The sequence below is a fragment of the Garra rufa genome, chromosome 25, assembly GCF_049309525.1.
Source record: "Garra rufa chromosome 25, GarRuf1.0, whole genome shotgun sequence".
Taxonomy (NCBI): Eukaryota; Metazoa; Chordata; class Actinopteri; order Cypriniformes; family Cyprinidae; genus Garra; species Garra rufa.
In genome coordinates, this window is record NC_133385.1 from 14006920 (window position 1) to 14033032 (window position 26113).

At 36.7% G+C, this 26113-nt stretch overlaps 1 protein-coding gene across 1 annotated transcript in view; it reads right to left on the bottom strand.

The window, feature by feature from the left end:
• The window catches only part of LOC141301158 (E3 ubiquitin-protein ligase MYCBP2), a 134989-nt gene that overhangs the window by 41163 nt on the left and 67713 nt on the right, over nucleotides 1-26113 (bottom strand). The window contains exons 32-52 of the mRNA XM_073831398.1: nucleotides 25176-25450; nucleotides 22509-22730; nucleotides 22220-22411; nucleotides 19065-19271; nucleotides 15528-15665; nucleotides 15266-15444; nucleotides 15048-15190; nucleotides 14799-14899; nucleotides 14453-14671; nucleotides 11977-12199; nucleotides 11296-11414; nucleotides 10845-10932; nucleotides 8714-8763; nucleotides 8461-8633; nucleotides 8203-8347; nucleotides 7921-8127; nucleotides 7729-7784; nucleotides 7517-7632; nucleotides 7208-7305; nucleotides 4637-4753; nucleotides 2158-2298 (exon numbers count right to left, since the gene is read on the bottom strand). Coding sequence (XP_073687499.1) covers nucleotides 2158-2298; nucleotides 4637-4753; nucleotides 7208-7305; nucleotides 7517-7632; nucleotides 7729-7784; nucleotides 7921-8127; nucleotides 8203-8347; nucleotides 8461-8633; nucleotides 8714-8763; nucleotides 10845-10932; nucleotides 11296-11414; nucleotides 11977-12199; nucleotides 14453-14671; nucleotides 14799-14899; nucleotides 15048-15190; nucleotides 15266-15444; nucleotides 15528-15665; nucleotides 19065-19271; nucleotides 22220-22411; nucleotides 22509-22730; nucleotides 25176-25450 — 3209 coding nt within the window. The remainder of the gene's footprint in view (nucleotides 1-2157; nucleotides 2299-4636; nucleotides 4754-7207; nucleotides 7306-7516; nucleotides 7633-7728; nucleotides 7785-7920; nucleotides 8128-8202; nucleotides 8348-8460; nucleotides 8634-8713; nucleotides 8764-10844; nucleotides 10933-11295; nucleotides 11415-11976; nucleotides 12200-14452; nucleotides 14672-14798; nucleotides 14900-15047; nucleotides 15191-15265; nucleotides 15445-15527; nucleotides 15666-19064; nucleotides 19272-22219; nucleotides 22412-22508; nucleotides 22731-25175; nucleotides 25451-26113) is intronic.

Here is a 26113-nt window from a genome sequence, read left to right on the forward strand (position 1 = left end):
CTCCAAACTCAACCGGAGTTAACACCGGTTGGAGAAAGTCAGAGATAGTGTTACAATCTAGAGGTATGATTCTCACAATAACACATCGGACGAGCCCCCAATTATGTTACAGTGACAATTATAACATAAAAGAGGGTCAACACAAAAGACTTGGTTCAATAGGGGAAATTATTCCACGACAATAACATAACATGTGGGGGAGAAAATAGTCTGGAAGGTTAACCAGAGTTAAGACCAGTTGGAGAAAGTCAGAAATAGTGTTACAAGTCTAGAGGTATGATTCTCACTTTAACATCCCGGACGAGCCCCCAATTATGTTACAGTGACAGCTATAACATAAATGAGGGTCAACACAAACAGCTCGATTCAATAGGGGAATTTATTTTACGACAATAACATATTGTGAGGGAGAAAATAGTCTGGATAATAAAAAATAAAACAAAGTGAAGCGCAACTGGATCGCCGCTAAAAATCCCGCCGCCCCAATGTGGTAACAAGGAACACATGATATTGCGAAAATTTAGGACTCAGTGTGCCAATTTCAGAATGCTATAATTAGCCGATTTCGCAGAAAATTTTGTAGTATACGATGAGCACAGACAGATTTTTCTATCTTCAGACTCTGGTCCTGTTTACACCCGTTTTTTTAATCTGTATCTTTTGTTCACTTTCAATTTGATTTAAAGGAAGAGTGTATGGTCAGGTGTATGAATGGTCCTTTGCTGATCTCTCGATCTAAGGGTGTGTTCACACTTGTCATGTTTGGTTTGATTAAAATGAACTCTGATGTGATTGCTCTGTTAGCGCGGTGCGTTTGAGTAAGTGTGAACGCTGCCATCTGAACCCTGGTTCGCACCAAACAAGCAGACCAAGGCCGCTAAAAAGATGGGTCTTGGTCCACATCCAAATGAACTCTGGTGGTTTATGAGCTTTGAGAATTTGCATGTGGTGAAAATAAAATCGTATGCACATACAACAACGAGCACGCTTAGTCCAGTTGATGACATTAGGTGTATTCGACTTAAAGCAGTGCTGAGCAGATCAATCTGTGAACGGGAACTTTGATGTCACAAAACGATTGGTCTGTGCAGCGCCACTTTAAGTTGAACGCATCTTTTCATTTTGTTTGGAGTGTACGATGAGCACTAAACATTTAGATTCTGTATCTCTAGGTTCGCTGTCAAAAATGCCAGTGTGAACACTATGCAGAACAAGACCAAATGTATCATTTACCATTTTGGTCCAAATGAACCAAGCAAACTACAAGTGTGAACACACCCTTAATCTTTCTTCTATCCACTTTCAACCATTTTCCTGATTTCTATAAAGGGAGGTTCTAATGTTTAAGAATTAGTTCAGTAGGCAGAGACATTACAATACGTCTACATTACAATACGGTCTAATGAGTTTTCAACTACCTCTGGAACAGTGTTGGGGTTAACACATTACAAGCAGAGTTACTTTTTTAAATAAGTAACGGTTTGTTTTCCCATTTACTGACTGACATCTCTCCCATCCTTGTGTTGAGAGAAACTAGAAGTGACGTGCAAAGAAATTTCCTTCAGACCGAGGCTTATTAATTTCACTTTTTGTGTGACGAACAGTTGTAACGCAAAAGTAACATAGTAACGCAAACGCAAAAGTAACAATGCATTAGTGTATCCCAGGTTTTACAAACAAGATGTAGATGTGGTGTAAACTGGAACTAATCACTGTAATAAATAAAAGCGACTAAAAATCAAATCGACGAAATACGAACTTTGTCATAATCGTGCAGCCCTACAAAACAGTGTGCATGAGTTAGTGTCTTTCAATCAGGAGTTAATAAGACAAGGAACTAGCAACATGCACCCACCCTTAACACTTTCCATCCTGGCCTCCGAGTGATCGTGCCCAATCTAAACTACACAGCAGCACTAACACATGCAAAGACACATTTTGTTGGTCTTTGTAAGTACTCGACAAAGCATGCTTGTAGACATTTGGGAGTGGGTCATTAGATGCCCATGATTCACTGTAAAAAAGAGCCAAACTGAAGTACATCGAATGATCAACCCTAAACATGATTGAAGTTAAGCTGGCAGTTAGAAATCCCGTTCCCAAATGAGGAGAGTAGGGGCTCCGGCTAATCTACAAAGGGGGAGGCCTTTTACTTACGTCGACAGGGACCAGGAGGCTTCTGCCCAGATGCTGGTTAAAAGAGAGGCACCAGGCTTCAGTGTACCCATTCATGTTGGGAACATACTTCTTTACTGTCTCATCATTCAGTCTGAGCCAGACACCATCATCATTGTGGATCTATGGGAAACAAGCAACAGAGCGGAGCCATGCCCTCCTGTAACTGCTAACACGCCCCTCGCACGAGCCTCTGAGGCTGCAGAGCCAATCGCGTTAATGCACAGCGCCAACCAATTGGATTTATAATGAGGGACATTGAGATGCATCATCTACAAACTTTGTGTATGCATGTACTGTAAATGCTATTGGTGGTTGCCAGCAGGGAACAACAGGCCCTTTCACGTGACTCATGTTAAGGTCCTGCGCCACTTTGAGCATGTGAAAAGCACTGCATCAGCATCTAAGGGCAATTTCTACAAGTTTGCTAGTTTACAAGTCAGCAGCAAGCTTACACTACCACTCAAAAGTTTGGACATGAATAGAAAAAAAAAAAATATATATACTATTTAAATTAAACTGCCTTTTCCTTACTATACTTTTCCAAAAAGCATTTTTAGTTTTGCAAAGCAATTAATTTGCATTAAAAAGCATTAAACAGATCTATATGTGCTAATATAATACATAAATGATTATTAGATAATGCCACACTATTCAAAAGTCTGAGGTCAGTTCACTTCAAAAACAAAAATTTACAGATAATGTACTCACCCCTTTGAGATCCAAGATGTTCATGACTTTCTTTCTTCAGTCGTAAGGAAATTATGTTTTTTGAGGAGAACATTTCAGGATTTTTCTCCATATAGAGGACATCTATGGTGCCCTGAGGTTGAAATTCCAAAATGCAGATTAAATGTGGCTTCAAAATATCCCAAATGCGGCTGTAAACGATCCTAGCCGAGGAAAAAGGGTCATATCTAGCTAAATGATCGTTTTTTTTTTTTTTTTAAGAATTACAATTTATATACTTTTTAACCTCAAACGCTGGATTTGAAATTGTAAAAAAAAAAAAAAAAAAAAAAAAATCCATATTTTCGCCAGATAAGACCCTTTTTTCTCGGCTGGGATCATTTACAGCCGCATCTGGGATCGTTTGAAGCTGCATTTAAACAGCATTTTGGAAATTCAAACTTCATAGAAGTGCACTATATGGAGAAAAATCCTGAAACGTTTTCCTCCTTTACAACTTAAGAAAGAAAAAAAGACATAAACATCTTGGATGACAAGGGGTGCGGGGGGTACATTTTCTGTAAATGTTCTCCTGTAATCCTTAAGAAATTACAGTAAAAAAAATAATACTTTTATTTAGCAAGAATATATTAAATTGATTAAAATTGATCAAAAACATAAATGTTACAAAGATTTCTATTTCAAATGAATGAAAAATATTAAGCAGCATCTAAACATTGATAATAATAATACATTTTTCTTGAGCAGCAAAATACCATAACATAATGATTTCTGAAGGATCATGTGACACTGAAGACTGGAGTATAAAACATTTATAATAATTAGTAAATGATTACTAAAATTCTGTTTTAAAATTCTCTGTCAAGCCACAAGATGATGCTGAAAATTCAGTTTTGCATCACAAGAATAAACTTCAATTAAAATATATTAAAATGTGTATTATTTTATAACTTATATAAGTTATAAATATATAAGAACCAGTTATTGTAAATTCAAATTTTTTTTTACAATATTACTATTTTTACTGTATTTTAATCAAATGATTGCAGCACAAGTGACTTCTATAAATATAAAAATATCTTACTGACCAAACTTTTGAACAATAGTGTATTATATAAACAAAAGGTAACAGATATTAATAGTTAGTAATTAATTATATATTATATATACACATACACACACACATACACAAAGTATATATATAAAAAGTGAAAAGTTTAGTCAAGTGTGTCCAAAATTTTGACTGCTAGGTGTTATTATATATAGTTTGGCCTGTCATGCAAACGTCATGCAGTTTTTCCAATTAGGCGTGCTTTGAAAGGTCAACAGCGAATGGTTGAGCCAAACATTACAAGTTTCCAGGGAAAGGCTGTAGCTGACGCTTCGCTCCATAAAGTTCAATGCATCTGCCAGTCATGTGAAAGGGCCTTCAGAGCAACCGACAGCACTGCGAATGTGAAACTGGGTCTAATAGGAGCTATGAGTGATTGACATGCAGCAATGGGTTTTCTTCTTTTAGTTTTCCTATTTGAGATTGAACTACAGCCTCAAAGTCTCCTGCATGTGAATGAAGCAAAGGATAGGCAAATAAATGCTTCTGACCAAATCAAAAGTCAATTTAAAAGCTTAGAGAAATGCGGAAATTGTTTTAAAAGCCTTTCGTTTTAAAACAGAGCATTAATTAACCATTCATAATTACGTTCACAGATTCAAGAAAGAGAAAAAGGGACTTTAATTCAGAAGAGTTTGACCCTATTCTAGAGCGGGTTACCTCGTCAATGAATGTGATGGTGCCATTGACTTGGACTATGCCTATCTGTTCGCTCTGCAGAGAGGGGTGACTACGCACGCGCAGCCCTGCGCTGTCCTTGGCCACAAATTTGCGCACCTGAGAGAAGCAGAGGGGGAGAGACAGAGAGACAGTGAGACAGATGAGAAGACGGCAGGATGCTACAGAGAGCAGAAAGAAGAACAGAACCCACACATCCTGTCAGATGAGAGAAACGTCAGTCCAGACATTCAGCAGCAAAGAGTAGGAAAGACATTTGATTTTGCGCAGATGTGTTGCTTGTTTCCCAATACACAGTAAAGAAATTCATGGTGTACAAACAGCTACTTGCACACCAATAGTCTCTAGCCTCCACTCTTTATAAACAAAAACAAACTACCCATCTACCTATCATGTAGTCCCTCAAGAGTGTAAATTAATTAGTAAAATTTGTATAATCATGAACTAATTCTAAAGTAAATTACTTAAATTCTGTTTAAAAATAGTTATAGATGGATGTTTGCACGTCAAGGTGTGGGACATCAACTTCCAGAAAGTATTTATAATGACATAAAATGTGACCCTGGACCACAAAACCAGTCTTAAGTAGTAAGTTATATTTGTAGCAATAGCCAAAAATACATTGTATGGGTCAAAATGATCGATTTTACTTGCATGCCAAAAATCATTAGGATATTAAGTCAAGATCATGTTCCATGAAAATATTTTGTAAATTTGCTGTAAATTATTGTAAATATATCAAAACGTAATATGCATTGCTTATAACTTCATTTGGACAACTTTAAAGGCGATTTTCTCAATATTTTGATTTTCTTTGCACCCTCAGATTCCAGATTTTCAAATAGTTGTATCTCGGCCAAATATAGTCTTATCCTAACAAACCTAAATCAATGGAAAGCTTATTTATTCAGCTTGTATAAATCTCAATTTAAAAAAAAAAAAAATACTCTTATGACTGGCTTTCTGGTCCAGGATCACAAATCATATTTATAAAAATAAATGCTGTAATTGTATACTATCTGCTTCAGTGCAAAACATTTTTAATCAAATTTTCCAAAGAATGACAGTCCAGTTGTGACCATTTACACTATCATTGAAAAGGTAGTGGTCTATATGATTTTTTTTTAAGAACTTAATTTTATACAGCAAAGACCCTTCAAAAGAGTCAGTAAAAATGCATAGAATTACAAAAGATTTATCATTTAAATAAACGCCGCTCTGTTAAACTTTCTATTAATCAAAGAATCCCCCCAAAAAAGTGTCACGATTTCCTTCGAAATATTAAGCATCACAACTGCTTTCAACATTGATAACCAGAATATTAGAATGATTTCTGAAGGATGATGTGACACTGAAGACTGGAGTAATGATGCTGAAAATTCAGATTTGCATCAAAAGAATTCATTACATTTAAATTGTAATAATATTTCACAATATTACTGTTTAAAATAAATGCAGACTTGCTGAGCATAAGAGGTTTCTTTCAAAAATATGCATCAACTGATTCTTGGCCTGGCCAATTATTGGCACAGACATTAAGCATTTTCATGGTTAGCAGTATCAGTCATTTCCAAAACCGAGTTTCTGATAAAATAATTTAAAAGCATTTAAAGAAAGCTTTTGTCAGAGCCCTGGTTATTCTTAATTTTGACAATTTTCTTTTACACCAGACATACAGTCAAAAGTTTTTGGACAGATTTTTTTTTTAAGTATCTTCTGCTTACCAAGCCTGTATTTATTCAAGCCAAAATACAGCAAAAGCAGTAATATTGTGAAATAATTATACTATTTAAAATAACTGCTTTCTATTTGAATATATTTTCAAATGTAATTTATTCCGGTGATCAAAGCTACATTTTTTAGCATCATTACTTCAGTCTTCAGTGTCACATGATCCTTTTTTAATTATAAGTGCTAATTTGATTTGCAAGAAACATTTTTTTTTATCAATATTTAAAACAGTTGAGTACATAATTTTTTTTAGGATTCTTTGATGAATAGAAAGATCCAACGATCAGCATTTATCTGAAATAAAAACCTTTTGTAACATACACTATACCATTAAAAAACTTGGAGTCAGTATTTTTTTTTTTTTTAAAGAAATGATAGAAATAAATACTTCTATTTAGCAAGGACACTTTAAATTTATCTAAAGTGAAAGACATATATAAATGTTACAAAAAAATCTGAACTTTCTATTCATCAAATAAACCTGAAAAAAATCCGCTCGGCTGTTTTCAACATAATAATACATGTTTTTTGAGCAGCAAAGTATAAAAAAGATTTCTGAAGGATCATGTGACTGGGGTAATGATGCTAAACTAAAGATTCAGCTTTAAAAAAACAGGAGTAAATCACATTTTTAAATATATTCAAATAGAAAACAGTTCTTTTAAATATCTCAAATAAATGCAGGCTTAAGGAGCAGAAAGCAGAAAGACTATTAAAACATTTTTTTTTTTTTAAATCTTACCAATCTCAAACATTTGAACAGTAAAGTAGTCAGACCTGACACATCAGATTGAGCTGCTGCTTGGGAATTTGGAAACTCACCTTACTAGGCTGAGGTTCAGCTTTAGGTTTGACCATCTGTGTGCCAGGAGGGATCATTCCTTTGGGTGGGTCTTTGACCTCCACCTCCAGACCAGCATCTGAACAAACATTATTTTTGTCAGCAAACCAATTTCATAGCTTCATAATATCAAGAGTTACTAAAGACTTCATGCACAACAACTATAAATCATATTTTATCCTTTTTTTCCTGAAGAAACTGATTTCGAAAACCTATTTGAGCACTAGAAATATACACGATCCACTTTGGACACCCTCCAAACACAGAGCTCTAATCTGAAAAGCAGTTACCAATCTCAATGCCATCGATGGTCACATGAATGGTGTAAAGCCCAACAGCACCAGGGGTCCAGTTAGCGCTGTAGGTGCCATCTGTGTTTGCCCGGATAAGCATGTTCTCACTGGGTCTGAGTAAAAAGCAAATAAACTCAGCGTGAAACCTGTGTTCGCATTTGAATTTGTTTGTCATTTATATGTGACAGGTAGGAAAGCAGTCTTTGAACCTCTTTGGTGTCGGTGAGGCGAAGCGAAGCTCTTCAAAGGAGTAATTTTCATACGCCTGGATAAAAAAAAAAAGCAAGTGACAACTTTAGGAAGAAAGTTTGGGAAGATGGTTAAAAATGAGAAACACTAGGGTAATAATCCAAATAATTTTTGTAGCTACTGTATTTATCAAGTCAAGAGATGAGAGGAACCTTCATCATGGTGATGGCGATATAACGGGCCTCTTTGATAATCATGGGCTCATACGTCGCCTCCAGTTTGGGCGCTGGGTGGCCACCGTAGGTGAGATCAGTGCCTGATGTGGAATTAGAGGAGCTGCCTGGCAAACGCTGCAGCTTTTTCATGTTTTCCTGCTGGATGGACTTCTTCTGAGAGACAGGAACCGCCTTGACCTCAACCTACAACACAGAGCAGAGACACTTAGATTCATGCTTGTTTCATAACACACTTTTTAATTTGAAAAAGATGCTAACCTTCATGTTTGGCACATGCACGACATCTCCATATTGGTCTTTGGTCTGCACCACAACAGTAGTGGGCCAGCCACAGCGGATGTCGTCTTTGTTCAGGATGAGAGAGGTCTTCTGAGGGTCTGCGTAGGAGTCTGGCTGAAGCCACCTGGGAGAGCAGAATGGTACAGATGCTAGGATGAGGGCTTTAAGCTATCAAAAGACCATAAACACAGTACTGATTAGATTATTTATGAATAAAAGGAGATGTTTGGGACAGACCTGGCGAGCCGCCCACCGCTGGAGTTTTGTACACAGGTGATGAAGTCCTCTAGGAAGGAGTGTTCGTTAGTTTGCAGGTGCAGTGGCAGGTTGCCTTCCAGTGCCTCTAGGATTGTGGGAGAGTGAGAGAGCGCCAGTCCCTTCCCCAGGAGCCCTGAGTGAGATTTACACACCTGCTCGACACAAACACACCATTAGAGCTGAAGATGAAGGTACTGTGCTCAAACACAAAAGGCATTTTGATATTCAGTACCTGGAGTGAGGCCTCTTCTAAAATCTCCAAATCCTCCTCCAATTCATTTCCTGTAAGACATTATATAAATCATATAATTAGATGAAAAAGACACTTAAGCTTATGCTTTTATTAGTGGCACCAATGAAGGAAATATTAACTACGTTTTTTAATAGTGTGACAGTAGCTCAGATGTTTCAAACATTGTAGCTTTTCCAGTAACAAGTAGTCGCAGTGTACCATGACAAAATTGTTTAAATGTCAAGTTATGTTATGATTTACAGTAAGCTGTGGCAATGTTCAAACAAGTTCTCAGCTTTAACAAGTCTGTTTCATTCTAGTGTATCGGTTCATTCTGAAGGTTCACATATATTCGATTTATTTGGACAAGGTAAATAAATTTAGAACACTGAAAAATAACAATTGGGTCAGTCATATAAATCAACCCTACTTCAGTCGCATTTAATTTATTGTATCTGTTAAAAGTGTGTTACTCTATCTGAGATTTATTCGAAACTGTCAGTGTTTTGAACAAGAAAAAAAGTAGTTCTAAATAAATAAAAAAAACTATGCAACTAAATACACTAACTTTTTTTTTAAAGTTTCATTATGAATTCTAAAGTTTTCAAAAGAAGTGTTTGCATTTATTTGATCAAAAGTTCTATTTGACAACACTACAAGTCAAAAGTTTTTTGGTAACACTTTACAATAAGGTTCATTAGTTAACCACATTAGTTAACATGAACTAATAATGAACTGCACTTATACAGCATTCATTAATCTTTGTTAATGTTAATTTCAACATTTACTAATACATTATTAAAATTGTGTTAACATTAGTTAATGCAGTGTGAACTAACATGAACAAACAATGAACAACTGTATTTCCGTTAACTAATGTTAATAAAGATTAGTAAATGCAGCAACAAATGTATTGCTCATGGTTAGTTCATGTTAGTTAATACATTAACTAATGTTTAACTAATAAACCTTATTGTAAAGTGTTACCAGTTTTTTTTAAATGTTTGTTAAAGAAGTCTCTTCTGCTCACCAAGCCTGTATTTATTTGATTTAAAGTACAGCAAAAACAGTAAAACTGTGAAATATTTGTACTATTTAAAATAATTGTTTTCTACTGGAATAGATTTTAATCTGTAATTTATTCCTGTGATTTCAAAGCTGAATTTTAGCATAATTACTCAGCATAATTAAAAAATATTCTGATTTGCTACTCAAAAAAACAATTATTATTATTATGTTAAAAACAGCCGAGCAGATTTTTTCAGGTTTCTTTGATGAATAGAATGTTCAGAAGAGAAGCATTTCTCTAAAATAGAAATCTTTTGTAACATTATGAATATTTCTATAACTTTTGATCAATTTAAAGCATCTTTGCTAAATTAAAGTATTCATTTCTATCATTCTATCATGCTGAAAATTCAGCTTTGAAATCACAGAGATAAATTATGTTTTAAAATATATTACAAATATTTTATAATATTACTGCTTTTGCTGTACTTTGGGTCAAATAAATGCAGGCTTGGTAAGCAGAAGAGACGTCTTAAAAAAAAAACTTACTGTTCAAAAACTTTTGACTGATAGTGTATATTTTAAAATGTAATTTATTCCTGTGATGCAAAGCTGAATTTTCAGCACCATTACTCCAGTCCTCAGTGTCACATGATTGGTAAATAAATAAATAAATAAATAAATACAAGTAAAAAAAGCTTCTAATATGTTGACTTGCTGCTCAAAAAACATTTCTTCTTTTAAATCAAGGTTAAAAACAGTTCTGTGAAAACCGTGACACATTTTTCCAGGATTGTTTGATGAATAGAAAGTTCAAAAGAACAGCATTTATTTGAAACCGAAATCTTTAGCAATGTTAAAAATTATAAATATTTTTATGTGTCGTTGCTGGAAAAAAGTATTACTTCCTTTCAGAAAACAAAAACAAAATCTTACTAAACCTAATGGTAGTATGTGTTTTAAAAATCATCTAAAAAGACATTGCCCCTTAAGTATCACCTACTGCAGTCAGCTACTTGATGTTAGTTTGCTATAACTATAAAACATTTTGAGTAGCTTGTTAATGCCACATTTCAGTAGGTATGTATCTTCTAGAGCACTGGAAAGCAACAGTCATTCTTACCTATGGGTAGGGCAAGATCCTTTTTCATGAGTGCAGCTGCACACACGCTTCCCAAATAGGCTAATTCCTTCTCCAGCTGAATAATTCCCTGAAAGCACAGCCACATTTACATTACACTTAGACTTACAGCATGACAGATGTCTCAAATACATATGCAGCATGGAGCACTAATCCTTTCTCCAGTCAAAAATAATCCATAATTCAGATGCTAGCAGTGGTAAATATAAATGAATTTTATTTAGGATGTCCAAGCTGAAACACTGTCCACTCACAGTTCAATACTTCACAACTTTACTACATTTTTCTATAAATGTTGCCCTGAAAATGAAGTGATTTAACAGTGTAGGGCCACATATTGTAAAAAGCAGGGTTAAACAGGTTCCTCAAACATTAATACTTAATTGTATGCATTGGGCTCAGGTTTAGAACACATCCATATTGAATTTCATACCTCATCAACCCCAGGGTTAAACTCATAACCGACAGCCACACATTTGAATCCATAGAAACAGGCTTTCTCATCTTTCACATAATCCGATGCCGTTTCCAAGGAAAAGTGAGCTTCGTTACCTGATATTGGAGAAAGTAAATTAGTTAATGAGCAAGACTGTGTAGCATAACTAATTTTGAATAATAATAAGTTAATACAAGTAAAAATCTAACCATTTTTGATAAACATGGACATTAACTAAATTAAAGGAGTCAAAAATATTTACTAAAACTTCAAATTAAAATAAAATGAAGATGGAAAATACAAAGACATTCAAAACTAATTCAAAAGATTTTTTAAAAACTATAATAGCATCTCAATGATACTAAAATATCACTGATAAGGTGGCATCTGTGCATATAATCAGAGTCCCCATAGAGATACAATTCTGTAAACGATCCCACAATCTTCCTGATTGGGATCTGGTGTTTATAAATCCTCTTTAGGACAAAATAAATAAGCTTTATCTCCTGACAGGGTAGAGACTCCCGCTCAAGGGCCTGGAAGTGGTGTTAAGTAAACATCATGAGAAATGTCTTCTTTTTTATTACTGGACATCAACAAATACTGACACGTCAACAGCATGTTCATTAAAATGATAGTGTAAGTAAACATTTACAAAGTCTGGGACACGGCCGTTACCTGGCAGCACCAAGACAGCGGTGGGCCAGCCACTGGAGCCAGAGAACTTCTTGAGCTCGGTCCAGCTGTTGATGGTCTCGTGAGCCAGAGTTTTGGAGCCGAGCCCAGAGAAGTGCAGCGATCGGCTGGGGATCAGGAGACGGAGGACATCTTCTGGCTGTGCTGTGCCACACTGAGGATCAAACTCAACCGTAATCCAGCGAACGCAGTCGGGAAAAGAAACCTGGAAACCAGCACAGGGGAATGTGATTAAACCACTTTCTTGAAGGTACACCGGTCATACTGCATCTAAATTTGTAACAAGTTGACTGGATTGCTGAGGAGCTGATTGGCTGTTTTGGGTGTGGATTAGGGTGTTGCGGAGGGATCTTATTAGGTGTTGCTGGATGGTTGTTTAGGGTGTTGCTGAGAAATTGATTGGGTGTTCTGGTGGTTGACTAGGGTGTCGCTGAGGCGTTGATTGGTTGTTCAAGGTAGTAGATCAAGGTGTTGCTGGGGATTTTAATGGTGTTTCTAGGTGACTGTGTAGGGCAGGGGTGCCCAACCCTGTTCCTGGAGACCTACCATCTTGCAAAGTTTAGCTCCAACCCAGATCAAACACACCTGAGCCAGCTAATTAATCTCTTAGGTAGCACTTGATAATTACAGACAGCTGTGTTGGAGCAGGGCTGGAACTAAAGTCTGCAGGTAGGTAGATCTCCAGGAACAGGGTTAGGCACCCCTGGTGTAGGGTGGTGCTGAGGAGTTGATGGGGTGTTTTGGTGTATGATTAGGGCGTTACTGTGTAGCTGATTGGATGTACTGGGTGATTGATAGGGTGTAGCTGGGAATCCTATTGGGGGTTGCTGAGGAGTTGATTGGTTGTTCTAGGTAGTGGATTAGGGTGTTCTGGGTGGTTGTTTAGACTGTTTCATTGGTTGTTCTGGGTGGTTGATTAGGGTGTTGCTGAGGAATTGACTGGGTGTACTAGGTGGTTGAGTAGGATGTTGCTGAGGAACTGATTGGGTGTTCTAGGTGTGGATTAGGGCTTTGCTGGGGATTTTATTGGGCGTTTCCGTGTGGTTCTTAGCATTGCTAAGAAGTTGATTGGTTGTTTCGAGTGTGAATTATGGTGCTGCTGAGGAATAGATTGGGTGTTCTGGGTGGTTGATTAAGGTGTAGCTGAGGAGTTGATTGGTTGTTCTAGGAATTGGATTAGGGTGGTCAGGGTGTTGCAGAGAAGTTGATTGGTGGTTTTGGGTGTGGATTAGGGTGTTGCTGGGGGATTTTATTGGGTGTTGCTGGGTGGTCGTTTAGGGTGTAGTTGAGAAGTTGATTAGTTGTTCTAGGTAGTGGATTAGGGTGTTCTGGTTGTTGATTAGGGTGTTGCTAAGGATTTGATTGGGTGTACCGGGGGGTTGAGTAGGATGTGGCTGAAATTTAATTGGGTGTTGCTGGGGTTTTATTAGGTGTCGCTGAGTGGTTGTTAGGGTGTTGCTGAGAAGTTGATTGTTTATTTTAGGTGTGAATTAGGGTGTTGCAGAGTTATTGATTAGGTGTTCTGGGTGGTTGTTTAGGGTGTTTCATTGGTTGTTCTGGGTGGTTGATTAGGGTGTTGCTAAGGATTTGATTGGGTGTAATGGGTGGTTAAGTAGGGTGTGGTTGGGAATTTAATTGAGTGTTCCTGGGAGTTTTATTGGGTGTTGCTGGGTGGTTGTTTAGGGTGTTGCAGAGGAGTTGATTGGGTACTAAGAGGTTGAGTAGGGTGTGGCTGGGAATTTAATTGAGTGTTGCTGGGGGTTTTATTGGGTGTCGCTATGTGGTTGTTAGGGTGTTGCTGCGAGGTTGATTGGTTGTTTTGGGTGTGGATTAGGGAGCTACTGGGGGATTTTATTGGGTGTTGCTGGGTGGTTGTTTAGGGTGTTGCAGAGGAGTTGATTGGGTACTAGGAGGTTAAGTGGGGTGTGGCTGTGAATTTAAGTGAGTGTTGCTGCGGGTTTTATTGGGTGTCGCTGGGTGGTTGTTAGAGTGCAAAGTTGATTGGTTGTTTTGGGTGTGGATTAGGGTGTTGCTGGGTGGTTGTTTAGGGTTTTGCTAAGGAGTTGATTGGGTGTTCTGGTGATCGATTAGGGTGTAGCTGGGAATTTAATTATGTGTGGTTGATTCAAATTCTCAAATTCTAAATTCATTGCAATTAAAATTATTAGCCAGATGTGTTAAAAAAACACCAATCAGTATTTGAGCAGTTCCCTACAATTAAAATAGCAGTTTACGCTACCAACATCTTTTCTTTTCCTGCATTAACATCAGCTTTTGTGTCGGAAATGTTAATGTCAAGCCCTGTAAGCAGTTTCTAAAGTGTTATTAGTGGTTGCTAGAGCATTGCTATTCTATTTAGTTGGCAGGGTAATGTAAACAGGTTGCTAGATAATAAACAGCTTGATTTGCTAGATTTGACCTTTTCCTGTTGAATATTAGGAAATGAGAACAAATGTACCTTGTACTGGGTGACAGCAGCCTGCTTGTAGGGGTGATCACTCTCAATGACAGCATAATGATTAGAGGTGGTGCAAGCTGACAAGCCCTGCTCTGGCTGGTTCCCAGTGGTGCTGTCTGTGGACTGGTTAGGATTGAAAGCGGGAGGGGCATATTTCTGGTTCAGGGCAGAAACTGCTGGTAGAAGTTCCTGCACCAAACCAAACACCTCCACTGCAGCCTAATAGAAGACCAAGAAAGACATTGTGAGAAAAAGGAAACTAATCATTCTTGACTTGGCAAAGGAGACTGATCATTATCACATTAAGAGCCAAGGATGCCAATTACACTAAGAAAAACTCCCTTACCTTAGGGACAGAGGCAGCCACAGGACCAATGTATGCCAAAATAAGTGGAAGCAGCATTGAGAAGAGACTGGAGGAACTCAGCAGCTCTGGAATGTCTTCAACTGTAAAGAGATAAGTAACAATCAATGAATATGAAACAAGTATATTTCCCCCAATTTCTTTGCAATTCTTGCAATCATGACTCATTAGACTCATTGCAATCAACAGCAGATGGGGACGTTTTTGGAAGGCTAAAAAAGTGATCCTCACCATCCACAGCAAAGGCCCTGTGGAGGAGGTCTTTGGCTGCCCGCACCACCACACTGACTACAGAAAGAGCACGACTGCAGTTCTTGTCTTCTTCATTGGCTTTGCTTAACAGCTGTGACTGCAGGTCACCATCATATTCACTCCTGTAACAAGCAATCGGTGTCAATAAGATGTTACACATCCTTTATAAATAAGATAGGAAGGAATAAAGTATATACCTGTAATAGAGAATCTGAGGAATCTGGCCTCTAGTCTGGTTGGTGCCATTGCTGCTCAGGCTGCAGGTGCTAAAGGTGAAGCTAACTCCATCAGAGCACTGTACGGTGGTCATGCCTCCATCCCCATTGGCTGTGCGGCTGCCGTAGTTACGCAGGCGGACAGCATATTTCACATTCTCCTGCAAGAGCAACAGGGTGGAAGTGAGTTTGCGCTGAAGTGAAGTTTATGCTTCACATGATTCATGTGTAAAATTCGCAGCACCTTCAGAGGAACAGCTTTGTCCAGACGGATCTCAGCGATGTCACTGGGGGAGTCGTCAGTGCTGTAAGTGCCTTTGACCAGTTCTAGAGACGTCCATCTGTGGGAGTGGGCGGAATCTCCAGGGTGCTCTGTCTGAGCCTGATAAAACAGGACAGATGGACAGAACAAGAACACAGAGAAAAAAAACAGGGTAAGACATTGGGACAACTTATTCACACGTTCGGTTCACTCAAAAATGAGTTTGTCTTAAACAGATTTGGCACCAAATACCACATTTTTTAGGATATAAGCCACATTTTTTTATCAACTGGAACAAGTATGCATGCACAGACACCAATTGACATTGCAACCTATTCATCAAACAAAAATGCAGTCAAACAAACAAAGTTATTCAATTGAAATTATGGACTTTCGCACTGTGAAAGCATGGTGGTTCCTAGAGAACCAATTTCCCCCTCAGGCCGTTTTCCTGGTTCTGAAGTGGCCGACAGCGATGTCTTTATTCGCAGCATTTACAAACATCAACAACCAGTGAATAGAGGACGTCGTGATCTGAGACGTTTTTGTTGTGGCGTGGGTTTCATGATAACGGATATTGCAATTGCAATTGCAAGAGCATGAAAAGAGCATGAAAATCTTACAAAGTCTCCTATGACAACTTGCATATTTGTACATAACACTGCAGAGTGCAGACAACAGGTAGCTAACTGCTGTTATCATTGTTTTCCATGTTTGTGGAGTACATATTTGTACATGGCTTTTTAAAAATGCCGGGTAGCTGGTGTTTCGTACGCGTTTGGCCAATCAGCAAACACTTGCGTCATTGATAGTTCCTATAGAATTGTTTTAGACCCTACCTTGAAGGAGGTAATTTAGTTCCCCCAATCATTTCTTAGAACTAAATATGTTCCTAGTTCCTTAAGGGGGGGTCCAATGCCGTTTCATTCATGTTAAGTTATTTACACTGTTAAAAAGTTGGATTCTCATGCTAAACAATTTGGACGTATAACCGAGTATTTCTGTGCCAAATACACACTTCAGGGTTTCTTACAAGTTTTGGAAAGTTTTTTCGATCATGGCTCTTCATGACATCGTAAAAGGGTGAACTCCTTGTATGGGCATTTCTCCCGGAAAAGCGTGCCCGCGCACACATCGACCAGAGCGAGTGCAAGAGCGCGCCCATCAACGTGCTTCATTCAGCTGCACTGCTGCAAGGGACTCACTCGGGAAGAATGTCTCTAAAAAAAGTGTGGTTTTGGTTGTAAGGCAAAAATAACCTTGCTCAGCTTTCCGAAGAACCCAGCGTTATGTGAACAGTAGATGCAGTTTGTTTTTCCGGGGCAAAAACAGAGTTTTGCAAGTGTGTTTATTGACGAACGTTTTATAAACAAGGCCCAGTTCGACACATCGTTTGATACTGAAAGATGGAGCGGTCCCAGCTATAAAAAATCCTGTTCATGATTCAGAACTGCAGCTGGTAAGTGAAAGAGAATTAAATGTCTGTTTTTTGTTTGCAATCGGCGAGCACTCGCTCGTCAATCTTTAGCTCCGCCCACTGCACACCTCCAGGAGCTCGGCTGTTTTTAGAGAGAATCATAAAGCTGTACCTTTCTTTTGTAATTATGATAAAACTAAAGACTTTTTGGAGATATGAAGGATGCAGTACTACTCTATAGGTACTCAAGATTATCATGAGATTGGGTGAAACTGTGTGTACTATGCTCCCTTTAAAAAGCGGAAACTTCCACCAATAGTTCTACGATCTATAAAAAGGTTCCTCCAGTGCGAAAGCCCCTATTATTTGTTGTACAGCAGGGTTGTGCCAGTCAGTGTGACAGCTGCCCCATCACAGTGGTACACCAAACACATTTGTGCCTATGTGAAGCCTGACGTTTTAAATGGATATTGGGACAGAAGAAGTGAGAATCCATGTTTACCAAAGAAACGATAGTCTAGCAATAAAAAAAAAAGTTGATTTATGCCAAACCCAAAGACACATGGGCCCACAAATTTGCATTATGTTTGTATTTTTTCCTGCGATTTTAATAATATTCCATGAGTTACTGTACTAGACTAAACATGAAATCTTGTTTCTCTTCTCAAATTCTCACCTTCTGTCTTTATTGCATGGGATTTCCAATTATTGTATGGGATTTAACCATTTATTAAAGTTCATTTTCCTACTTTCATTCACTTTTAATCCTTAAACTTACATTCTTTAATGTGGTAAAGTAAAAAATCTCAAATCATTAATTGTTGGAACATATTGATCAGTGCAAGAAGTCAACTGATGGTAAAATAGAAATGACTGGTCTATGTGTCCTTTTGGTTTCAGTTTTTATTTCTCTCTGTACAGCACTTTTCCCACACGCCTTATTTCAGTTTCTATTTCAGCTTGTTTAGGCATGGTGCTTATAATAAAAGCCACTATAATTCATTTTATAACTAGATTTTTCATTCTTGTTTTGATTACCATTAAATTAGAGGGACTTTTTGCAGAGTAAAAGAGCAGTAGCTAAAATTCTAAAATAAATAGTTTTGTGAAAAAAATAAAGATTCTGTCATTAATCACCCTCATGTTGTTCCAAACCTTTAAGATCTTTGTTCATCTACAGAAGATATATGAAGCTATTTTTGATTAAATTTGAGAGCTTTCTAACCCTGCATAGACAGCAACGCAACTGACACATTCAAGGCTCAGAAAGGTAGTAATGTCTTCGTTAAAGTAGTCCATGGAAAATCAGTGGTTTGTATGAAGTTACGAGAAAACTTTCTTCTCTTCAGTGTCATTCTCCGCCTTGCATTGGCTGTCGACTGACACGGAAGAGAAGAAATTGTTGAATAAAGTCATTATTTTTGTTTTCTTTGTGCACAAAAAGCATTCTCATAGCTTCATAAAATCAGGTTGAACCACTGATAACACATGGACTATTTTATCAATGTGCTTACTACATTTCTGGGCCTTGGATGTGTCTGTTGCGTTGCTGTCAGGGTCTATGCAGGGTCAGAAAGCTCTCGGATTTCATCAAAAATATCTTCTGAAGATGAATGATGGTCTTACAGGTTTGGAACGACATGAGGGTGAGTATTAATGACAGAATTTTCATTTTTGGATGAACTATCCCTTTAAATTCATGCTTATAGTTTTTGTAAATGTTTTATTTACTACTATTTTACATCTTTTAATGTGGTAATAATATAATGCGACTGATTCACAACTTTGCTGTTCTTCTTTTTGGTCAACAATGCAATTTTGACACGGTGTATGGCATGTTTTTTTCCAGAAAAACATATGATATTTTTCTGGTGCTTATTTGAATCTCGACAGACATGGTCTCAAACTGTTGTTGTATAGAAAGCAGCTGTGTAAAGTAAAATCCTCCTTTTAGGACATTTTTGGAAAGTGGAAAATGGGAAAATAACAGCATATAGGTATGGAATGACATGAGGGTGAGTAAATAAAGACAGAACATTCAGTTTTGTACAAACTATTCCTTTAAAAGTCTAGCTTCCACGTGACATCAGGTGAGCACTCACATCATCCGCGAGCACCTCCAGCTCATACTCGTGGATGCCTCCTCCTCCGTACACACAGAAACCCACCAGCACCACCCCTGGCTTGTCCACCGTGAAGCAGATGGCATCGGGGGAGCCGTTGCCCGTGTTCCAGCTGCGTCCCTGGCTGGTCTTGGTGAAGCGGTTAGGGGTGGACTTCACAGAGTGCAGGGAGTTCAGCCCGTCCACCTGCACAACAACAACAAAGAAGTTTCAAAACTGTAGACAAGAATTTACATTTAGTGTAGAGTCACTGCAGCACATTAAAGGGACAGCAGCTGTGTCATTTCTGGATAAACTGTCCCTTTAAGATGAAGTGTCACTTCTCTTCCCAGCAGGTGGCAGCAGGCCAAATAACTGAGGGAGGATGTTTGTGTTATTGAACCGGAGCCTACATGAGAACCGCCAACTAAAATCATGCTTTTCCTGTGCGACTGCAAACAGCAGAAAGTGGATGCCATTTGTGCAACTCTATTAGCGATTTATATTCAACCTTTGGAAACAGACAGAGGTAAAGAGAAGTAAAGCAGCTGTAAGACTCTCCATAATGTACTCTATTAGAGCATGACAGAACAGTTGCTATGGCAACGTGCCAATGGCCTTTTCCCAAGTGGTTGGAGAAAGACTGCAGCAGACTGTTGTGGTCCAGTGGAGGACACACCTGTGTTCATGACTCAGCTTCCCACTACAACAATCCTGCATGAGCAGGCCAACATGGAATCTGCATGCTTTACATTTTTTACGCTGATATTGAGATTTTTTGTTTTTACAGTATTCAAAAGATTTAAACAGGGTAAAATGTTTGTCCACACAGTATGACATGCAGGTTTTTTTGACTCTTTGCACACAGAATAAAATTGAGTAACACAGAAATAAAATATAATAAAATATTAAAATAACAGAAATAAATTATAAAAGAAAAATCAAAAAGACAGAATTGGAATTTTATAAACTGACATAAATTAGAAATGTCCTGGTTCAAGGCCCAGACAGCCTGGAGGGAGAAGCTTAAATATACAAATATGTTAATAAATAATATATTTGTACATAAAAATATACTATAAATATAATGCTAATAAGTATATTAAATAAAAATTTGAATTTTAAATTTTAATTTGTTTAAAAATTTAATTAATTAAATAAAATATTTTTTTGTGACCCTGTACCACAAAGTCAGTCATAAGGGTCAATTTTTTAATAAATAAGCTTTCCATTGATGTATGGTTTGTTAGGATATTAGGATAATTTTAGAGTGCAAAAATATTGAAAAGAAAAAAAAAAACATTTTTAAAGTTGTCCAAATTAAGTTCTTAGCAATGCATATTACTAATAAAAAAAATTGTTTTCATCTATTTACAGTAGAAATTTTACTAAATATCTTCATGCAACATAAGCTTTACTTAATATCCTAATGATTTTCGGCATAAAAACAAAAAAGGGATCATTTTGACCCAAACAATGTATTTTTGGCTATTGCTACAAATGCACCCAATGCTACTTAAGACTGGTTTTGTGGTCCAGGGTCACATATAATAATTTGTTTAAAATATTAATACAGTTGCAATCAAAATTATTCAACCCCCTTGTCCTGCAAGACATTTTGCTGCAGAGAACATTTTGTGAAAACAATTCAACAAAGGCATCAGTAAACTATTAAAGAAAGTTAATACACATTTGAGTAATTCTGAGAACGTAAGTTGATGAATAATGGAAAAAAAAAATCGAATTGGCTCTAAACATTTAAGTTCAAAATTATTCAACCCCTGAAAGTAAATTTGGTGTAGAATCTTTTATTCTTTAAAACCACCAATAAACACTGCCTGGAAGTGCTTAGATGTTCCTGTCACCTTTCTGCTGCAATCTTGGGCCATTCCTCACCTGAAAAAGCTTTCAGATCACTGATAATCTTTGGTTTTTACTTTGCCACTGCTTGCACCAGACATACCTCTGATCCATACGTCCAAAAAGTTCCAGTTTGGTCACATCACTCCATAAAACATTCTTCCAGAACTCCACAGGTCTATCCAAATGAATTTTGGCATGTTCAAGTCAGCTTTTTGTTGTTCTTGGTCAAGAATGGTATTCAGCAAGATTCCTCAACATGAAGACTACACTTGTCTAGTGTTCCTCTTGTACACTGCATTGAAATATTTTTCCTCGTTTTGTCGGGTCATCTTGCAAGTCTTTGGCTGTACATTGCAAGCTTTTCCTCAGTTGATCTGATCAAACATTTTATGATATTGTGCTTTTTTGTTCAACACTCTCAAAGGTTTTCTGGTTCAACACACTTTAATCTAAGGAATACGGCTGCCAGCTGTGTCTTTAGGAACTTGTAATGTCTTAGAAATCTTCATGTAGTTTTAGACTTTATAATATAGCAAACTATTTCTTCTCTATTGATTTTGTGTGAGCTCTGTTGACTTTACCATATTTGCTACTCATCTTCAGCACATGCATGGGCTAAGAGTATACTATGTGTAACACCCCAAGCTAATTCCATTTTTAATAAGTTTGTAAAGGCTTAAGACAATTTTTTAAGACAATTTTGTTCCTTACCATAAAAATAACTGTCTTAAAACAGCAATGTTGAATAGGGGTTGAATAATTCTGACATAGCTGTGTAATTAAAAAAATCCTATAACTCAAAAACATTACATTATATATTGACATTATCCCTTTTTAATATGCCAGAAAACTGTTGTAGATGCAATTTAGTCCTGGATCTTCAGAAAGAGCAAAAAATATTTGTAAAGTACTGCAGTCTCTGGGGGGGTTGAATAATTTTGATTGCAACTGTATGTTAATGTTTTAACATTGTAAAAATATTATAAATCGTATAATTAAATATACATATATTAACATATTTCTTACTAAACATTGACATTCAACTTTATTTTAATATAGATCTTTCTGTATCGCTCTATGGATACAGATTCTGAGTGAATTCTGGGATTCTAATGAAACAGAGTGACATAATTTCTCCTCCACCATCTAAAAGCTATTTATGGCCAGTCGGTGGCTGTAATGCAATTAGAGCAGCAGGCGAATGCTCTGCGGACAAAGAGACGAGGAGGAGTGTGTGTGTGTGTATGTGGATGAGAGGAATGAGAGGCAAGCAAAAGATTTGTCCTTCTAACCTCAGAGCCGAGAGCAGATGCAGTGAGCTCACTGACGATACTAGCCAGGAGGCCACAAGTGTTGGACACCAGATGAGGAGAAAAGAGCTCAACCTCTTTCCTCAGACTCTTCCTCACAGGAAGCACCACAATGACAAGCATCTTCTCCAGAACCTCACGGAAAGTTGTCATGCCCATGAGATTCTCCTCCGTCTGATCAAAACACGATAAAGAGAGCTTTGTAACCGCTCAGGCAGATAAATGTTAATAAAATGTTTTATTTTGAAAAAGGAGGGATGATAGTACTCACGTGGCTGAGTTTCTCCATGTGTGCCACCAGCAGGGGGAAGCGGTGAGCGAGGGCAGAGTCATTCTCGGTGCTGACCTGCTTGACGAGGGAGCGCAGCAACACCTCCCCGTCGTACGCGATGGGCAAGATGGAGGTCAGCTTGACCGACGTGTTACACAGCGCTGACATGACCGCGGCCAGCAGACGGCTGCTCGACGTGCGGAAGTTCGCCTCTTGAATGTCCTGAAGGTCAACATGAAGGTCAATGTTATGATGGGTAGAGTCTTTGCTGCATCTAACTAGACTGTGTGTCTACCAGTAAGTGATTAATGTATTGCTCAGAAATTTGAAAAAGAAAATATATGGAGGCTCTCCCTCTTTTCTGAGAGAATCTCTGATTTACGGTGTCATTGGAGATATTTTAGAGCTCAGATTCATCAGCTCTAAATCTGTCAAGAGGCTCGATTGCAGTGTGAGCTGGGAACTGAAAGTGGTTCAGCTGAAAATGCATCTCTGTTAAAGAGGTTCTAGAGGTGAATATCACAAAAAACATATCTAGGTCACATTTCAACCCAAAATCAAAGAGAAAACATTGAAATAATTTAATTTATTATTTATTATATTTTTCAGAAGTATTAACCAAAAGTGAAATGCAAAATTTACCTTTTTTTTCCCTATAGCAACACTTTCAGTCAAAAAAAAAATAATATACATAAAATATTATAGAAATAATAAAATAATTAAAAATAAATAAATAATGAAAAGAAAGAAATACACTATAATAATTATAATAAGATAATTATAATAAAATGTATAAATAAGTAAAATTCAACTAATATATATTTACAAATTAAAATAATAACCATATAAAAATATAAAATATAAAAATGACAAACAAGCATAGGTTATGCTACATGATGAATCTTAATTATTTACTTAAAAAAAGAAAAAAAAGAAACATTATATTTAGGATTGCATATGTGGTTTTTCCTTATTTTTATTTTTTTATTATAATTTAAAAATTTTGAAAAACCAAGCATAGGTTATGCTTAATTAATCCTAATTGTTTTTTTGTTTGTTTTTTAAAGAAAAAGGAAAAAAAGAAACGTTATATTTTGGATTCCATATGTTTTCCATATGTGCCTTTTCCTTGTTTTTATTTTTTCATGTTTTATTATTTTTATTATAATTTAAAAAAAAAGACAAACAAGCACAGGTTATGCTAAATTACTCATTATTTATTTTTTGTAAAAGAAAAAGAAAAAAAGAAACATTATATTTTGGATTCCATGTTTTCCATATGTGGTTTTTCCTTTTTTATTTTTTTTTTTATTTTTCCATATTATATTATTTTTATTATTATTTTTTCATCTTTTCAAAAGTATTAACCAAAAGAAAATGGCAAAATAGACATTTTTCCTCCTATACCAACGCTTTCAGTCAAAAAAGTAAATATACATAAAAATATTAATTATAAAAATAATAAAATAATAAAAAGAAAGAAATACATTATAATAATAATAAAATAAAATAATAAATAAAATGTATAATTAAGTAAACTTTAACAAATACACATTTACAATGCAATCTGTTTTTCATACATGGTTTTTTCCTTAGTTTTATTTTTTATTTATTTATTTTTTAGAATTGCTACATTGCTACATTTAAATATGCATAAAAATAAATGCTAAATTATTCCTATTAATAAAAAAAAATTCCATATGTTTTTATTTTTTCATATTTTTATTAGAAGTAGGCACACCCCCCCCCCATTAGAGAACATTGTTAATATTATTTTGTATTTCACATTAATAAAATTCAAGTAATAAAATTACAGTAATAAAATTACTATAATGCCTTGTATTGTAGAGCAAACATTAAAAGCAGTACAAAAAGAACCATATTTTACATTTTAAAGAATAAATCATGATGTGATTTTGCTTCAGACTGAAGAGAATTGGGGGGATTTTTTTCCCCCTTTTTTTAATTGGTTGGAAAAATGTTCTTAATTGTCATGAAAAAAAAAAAAGATAATAATGACCTTATAATAAGACTTAATTTGATTTAACCAAAATATAATTTATTATTTCTTTCTGTTGCTTTTGGGTTAAATTATGACGTTCTTGATAGGTTTATTGAGATTTATCCATTTATGATTTATAATCTAGACAAAATGAGGCCACATGAGACTTAATATTGACAGCTAGCAGTTGAAATGGGTCCTGCAGTCCAAATTTAAAAGATGGTTTCTTATACTGCGTCCACCTCTGACGCAATGGTCACGTGGGTTGCCAGATTGAGGGATACACGACAGGAACAAGTGCAATTGACAATGAAAGGCAACAAAGTTTGAGTTGATTAATCCACATTTTTATATGCCTTTAGTCATAGAGCTTTTCAGATTGATGCTGAGGCTTCTAAGGTTGAGTAGAAACTGCAATCTTTGACCCAGTTCGTTTGCTGGCTTCCACGGCTTCAATACGCTGTTTTTCACCAACTGGCAACCCGGGGTGTCAAAATACTATTGGTTAAACTTTCAGTGGGCAGAGTCAGACCAAAACAAAAACAGGAGGCTGTAGCTTTGTTTTTCAGAGAAACAAGTATGTGAACTTAACATGTTTCCTAAATATCTGTGAATGTATTATGGTGTTTTTATGTACAAGCTGAATGTCTCGTGATTGTGATTACCTGGTCCAGGCAGTTGAGCAGATCGCAAAGGCAGGCCCACTGCAGGGCCGGCGTGGGGTAGAACGAGTGGAAGCAGGCGGTGAAGGTGTTGTGGCACTCTTGCAGCACGGCCTCCAGCAGCGTAAGGGGTTGACTCAGATATCCCTGCGGGTCGTTGTCCAGCTTGGTCAGGCAGTTGTCCATCCCCTCTGACAGGATCTTCTTCAGGAGGCTGCGTGTCTTTCCTACACACTCCGCCAGCCTGCTGGACTCCTCCACAACCGCTTTGGTACTGGCTGGATAGGAGACACAAACAGGCAGTGTAAGATAAAATGCAGATGCAATTTGGACCAGACAGTTCTGCAGGTTTTATAAAGGTAACTTTATAGGGATAGTTCACCCAATAATTAAAACTCTGTCATTTCAAGACCTTTGTTCATCTTAGGAACACAAATTAAGATATTTTTGATGAAATCTGAGAGCTTTCTGACCCTGCATAGACAGCAACACAACTGATATGTTCAAGGCCCAGAAAGGTAGTAAGGTCATCGATAAAATAGTCCATGTGACATCAGTGGTTCAACCGTAATGTTATGAAGCTACGAGAATACTGCCTGTTTTTTTGCGTTGCTGTCTATGCAGGGTTAGAAAGCTCTTGGATTTCATCAAAAATATCTTACTTTGTGTTATGTAGATTAAAAGAGCTCTTACGAGTTTAAAATGGCATGAGGGTGAGTAATTAATGACAGAATTTTAATTTTTTGTTGAACTATCCCTTTAAGGCAAAGTAAAGGAATAAATTGAAGGGAACACATCAAATCAATATGTTCTCTTAATGTAAACGTCTAGGGAGCAGAAAATGAGCTGTATTAGTAACACTTCAACATTTGAATATACAGCTTCCAACAGATCTCTATTTATTTTTAATAATTAAAAAGATTTAAGGCTTAAATAGCTCT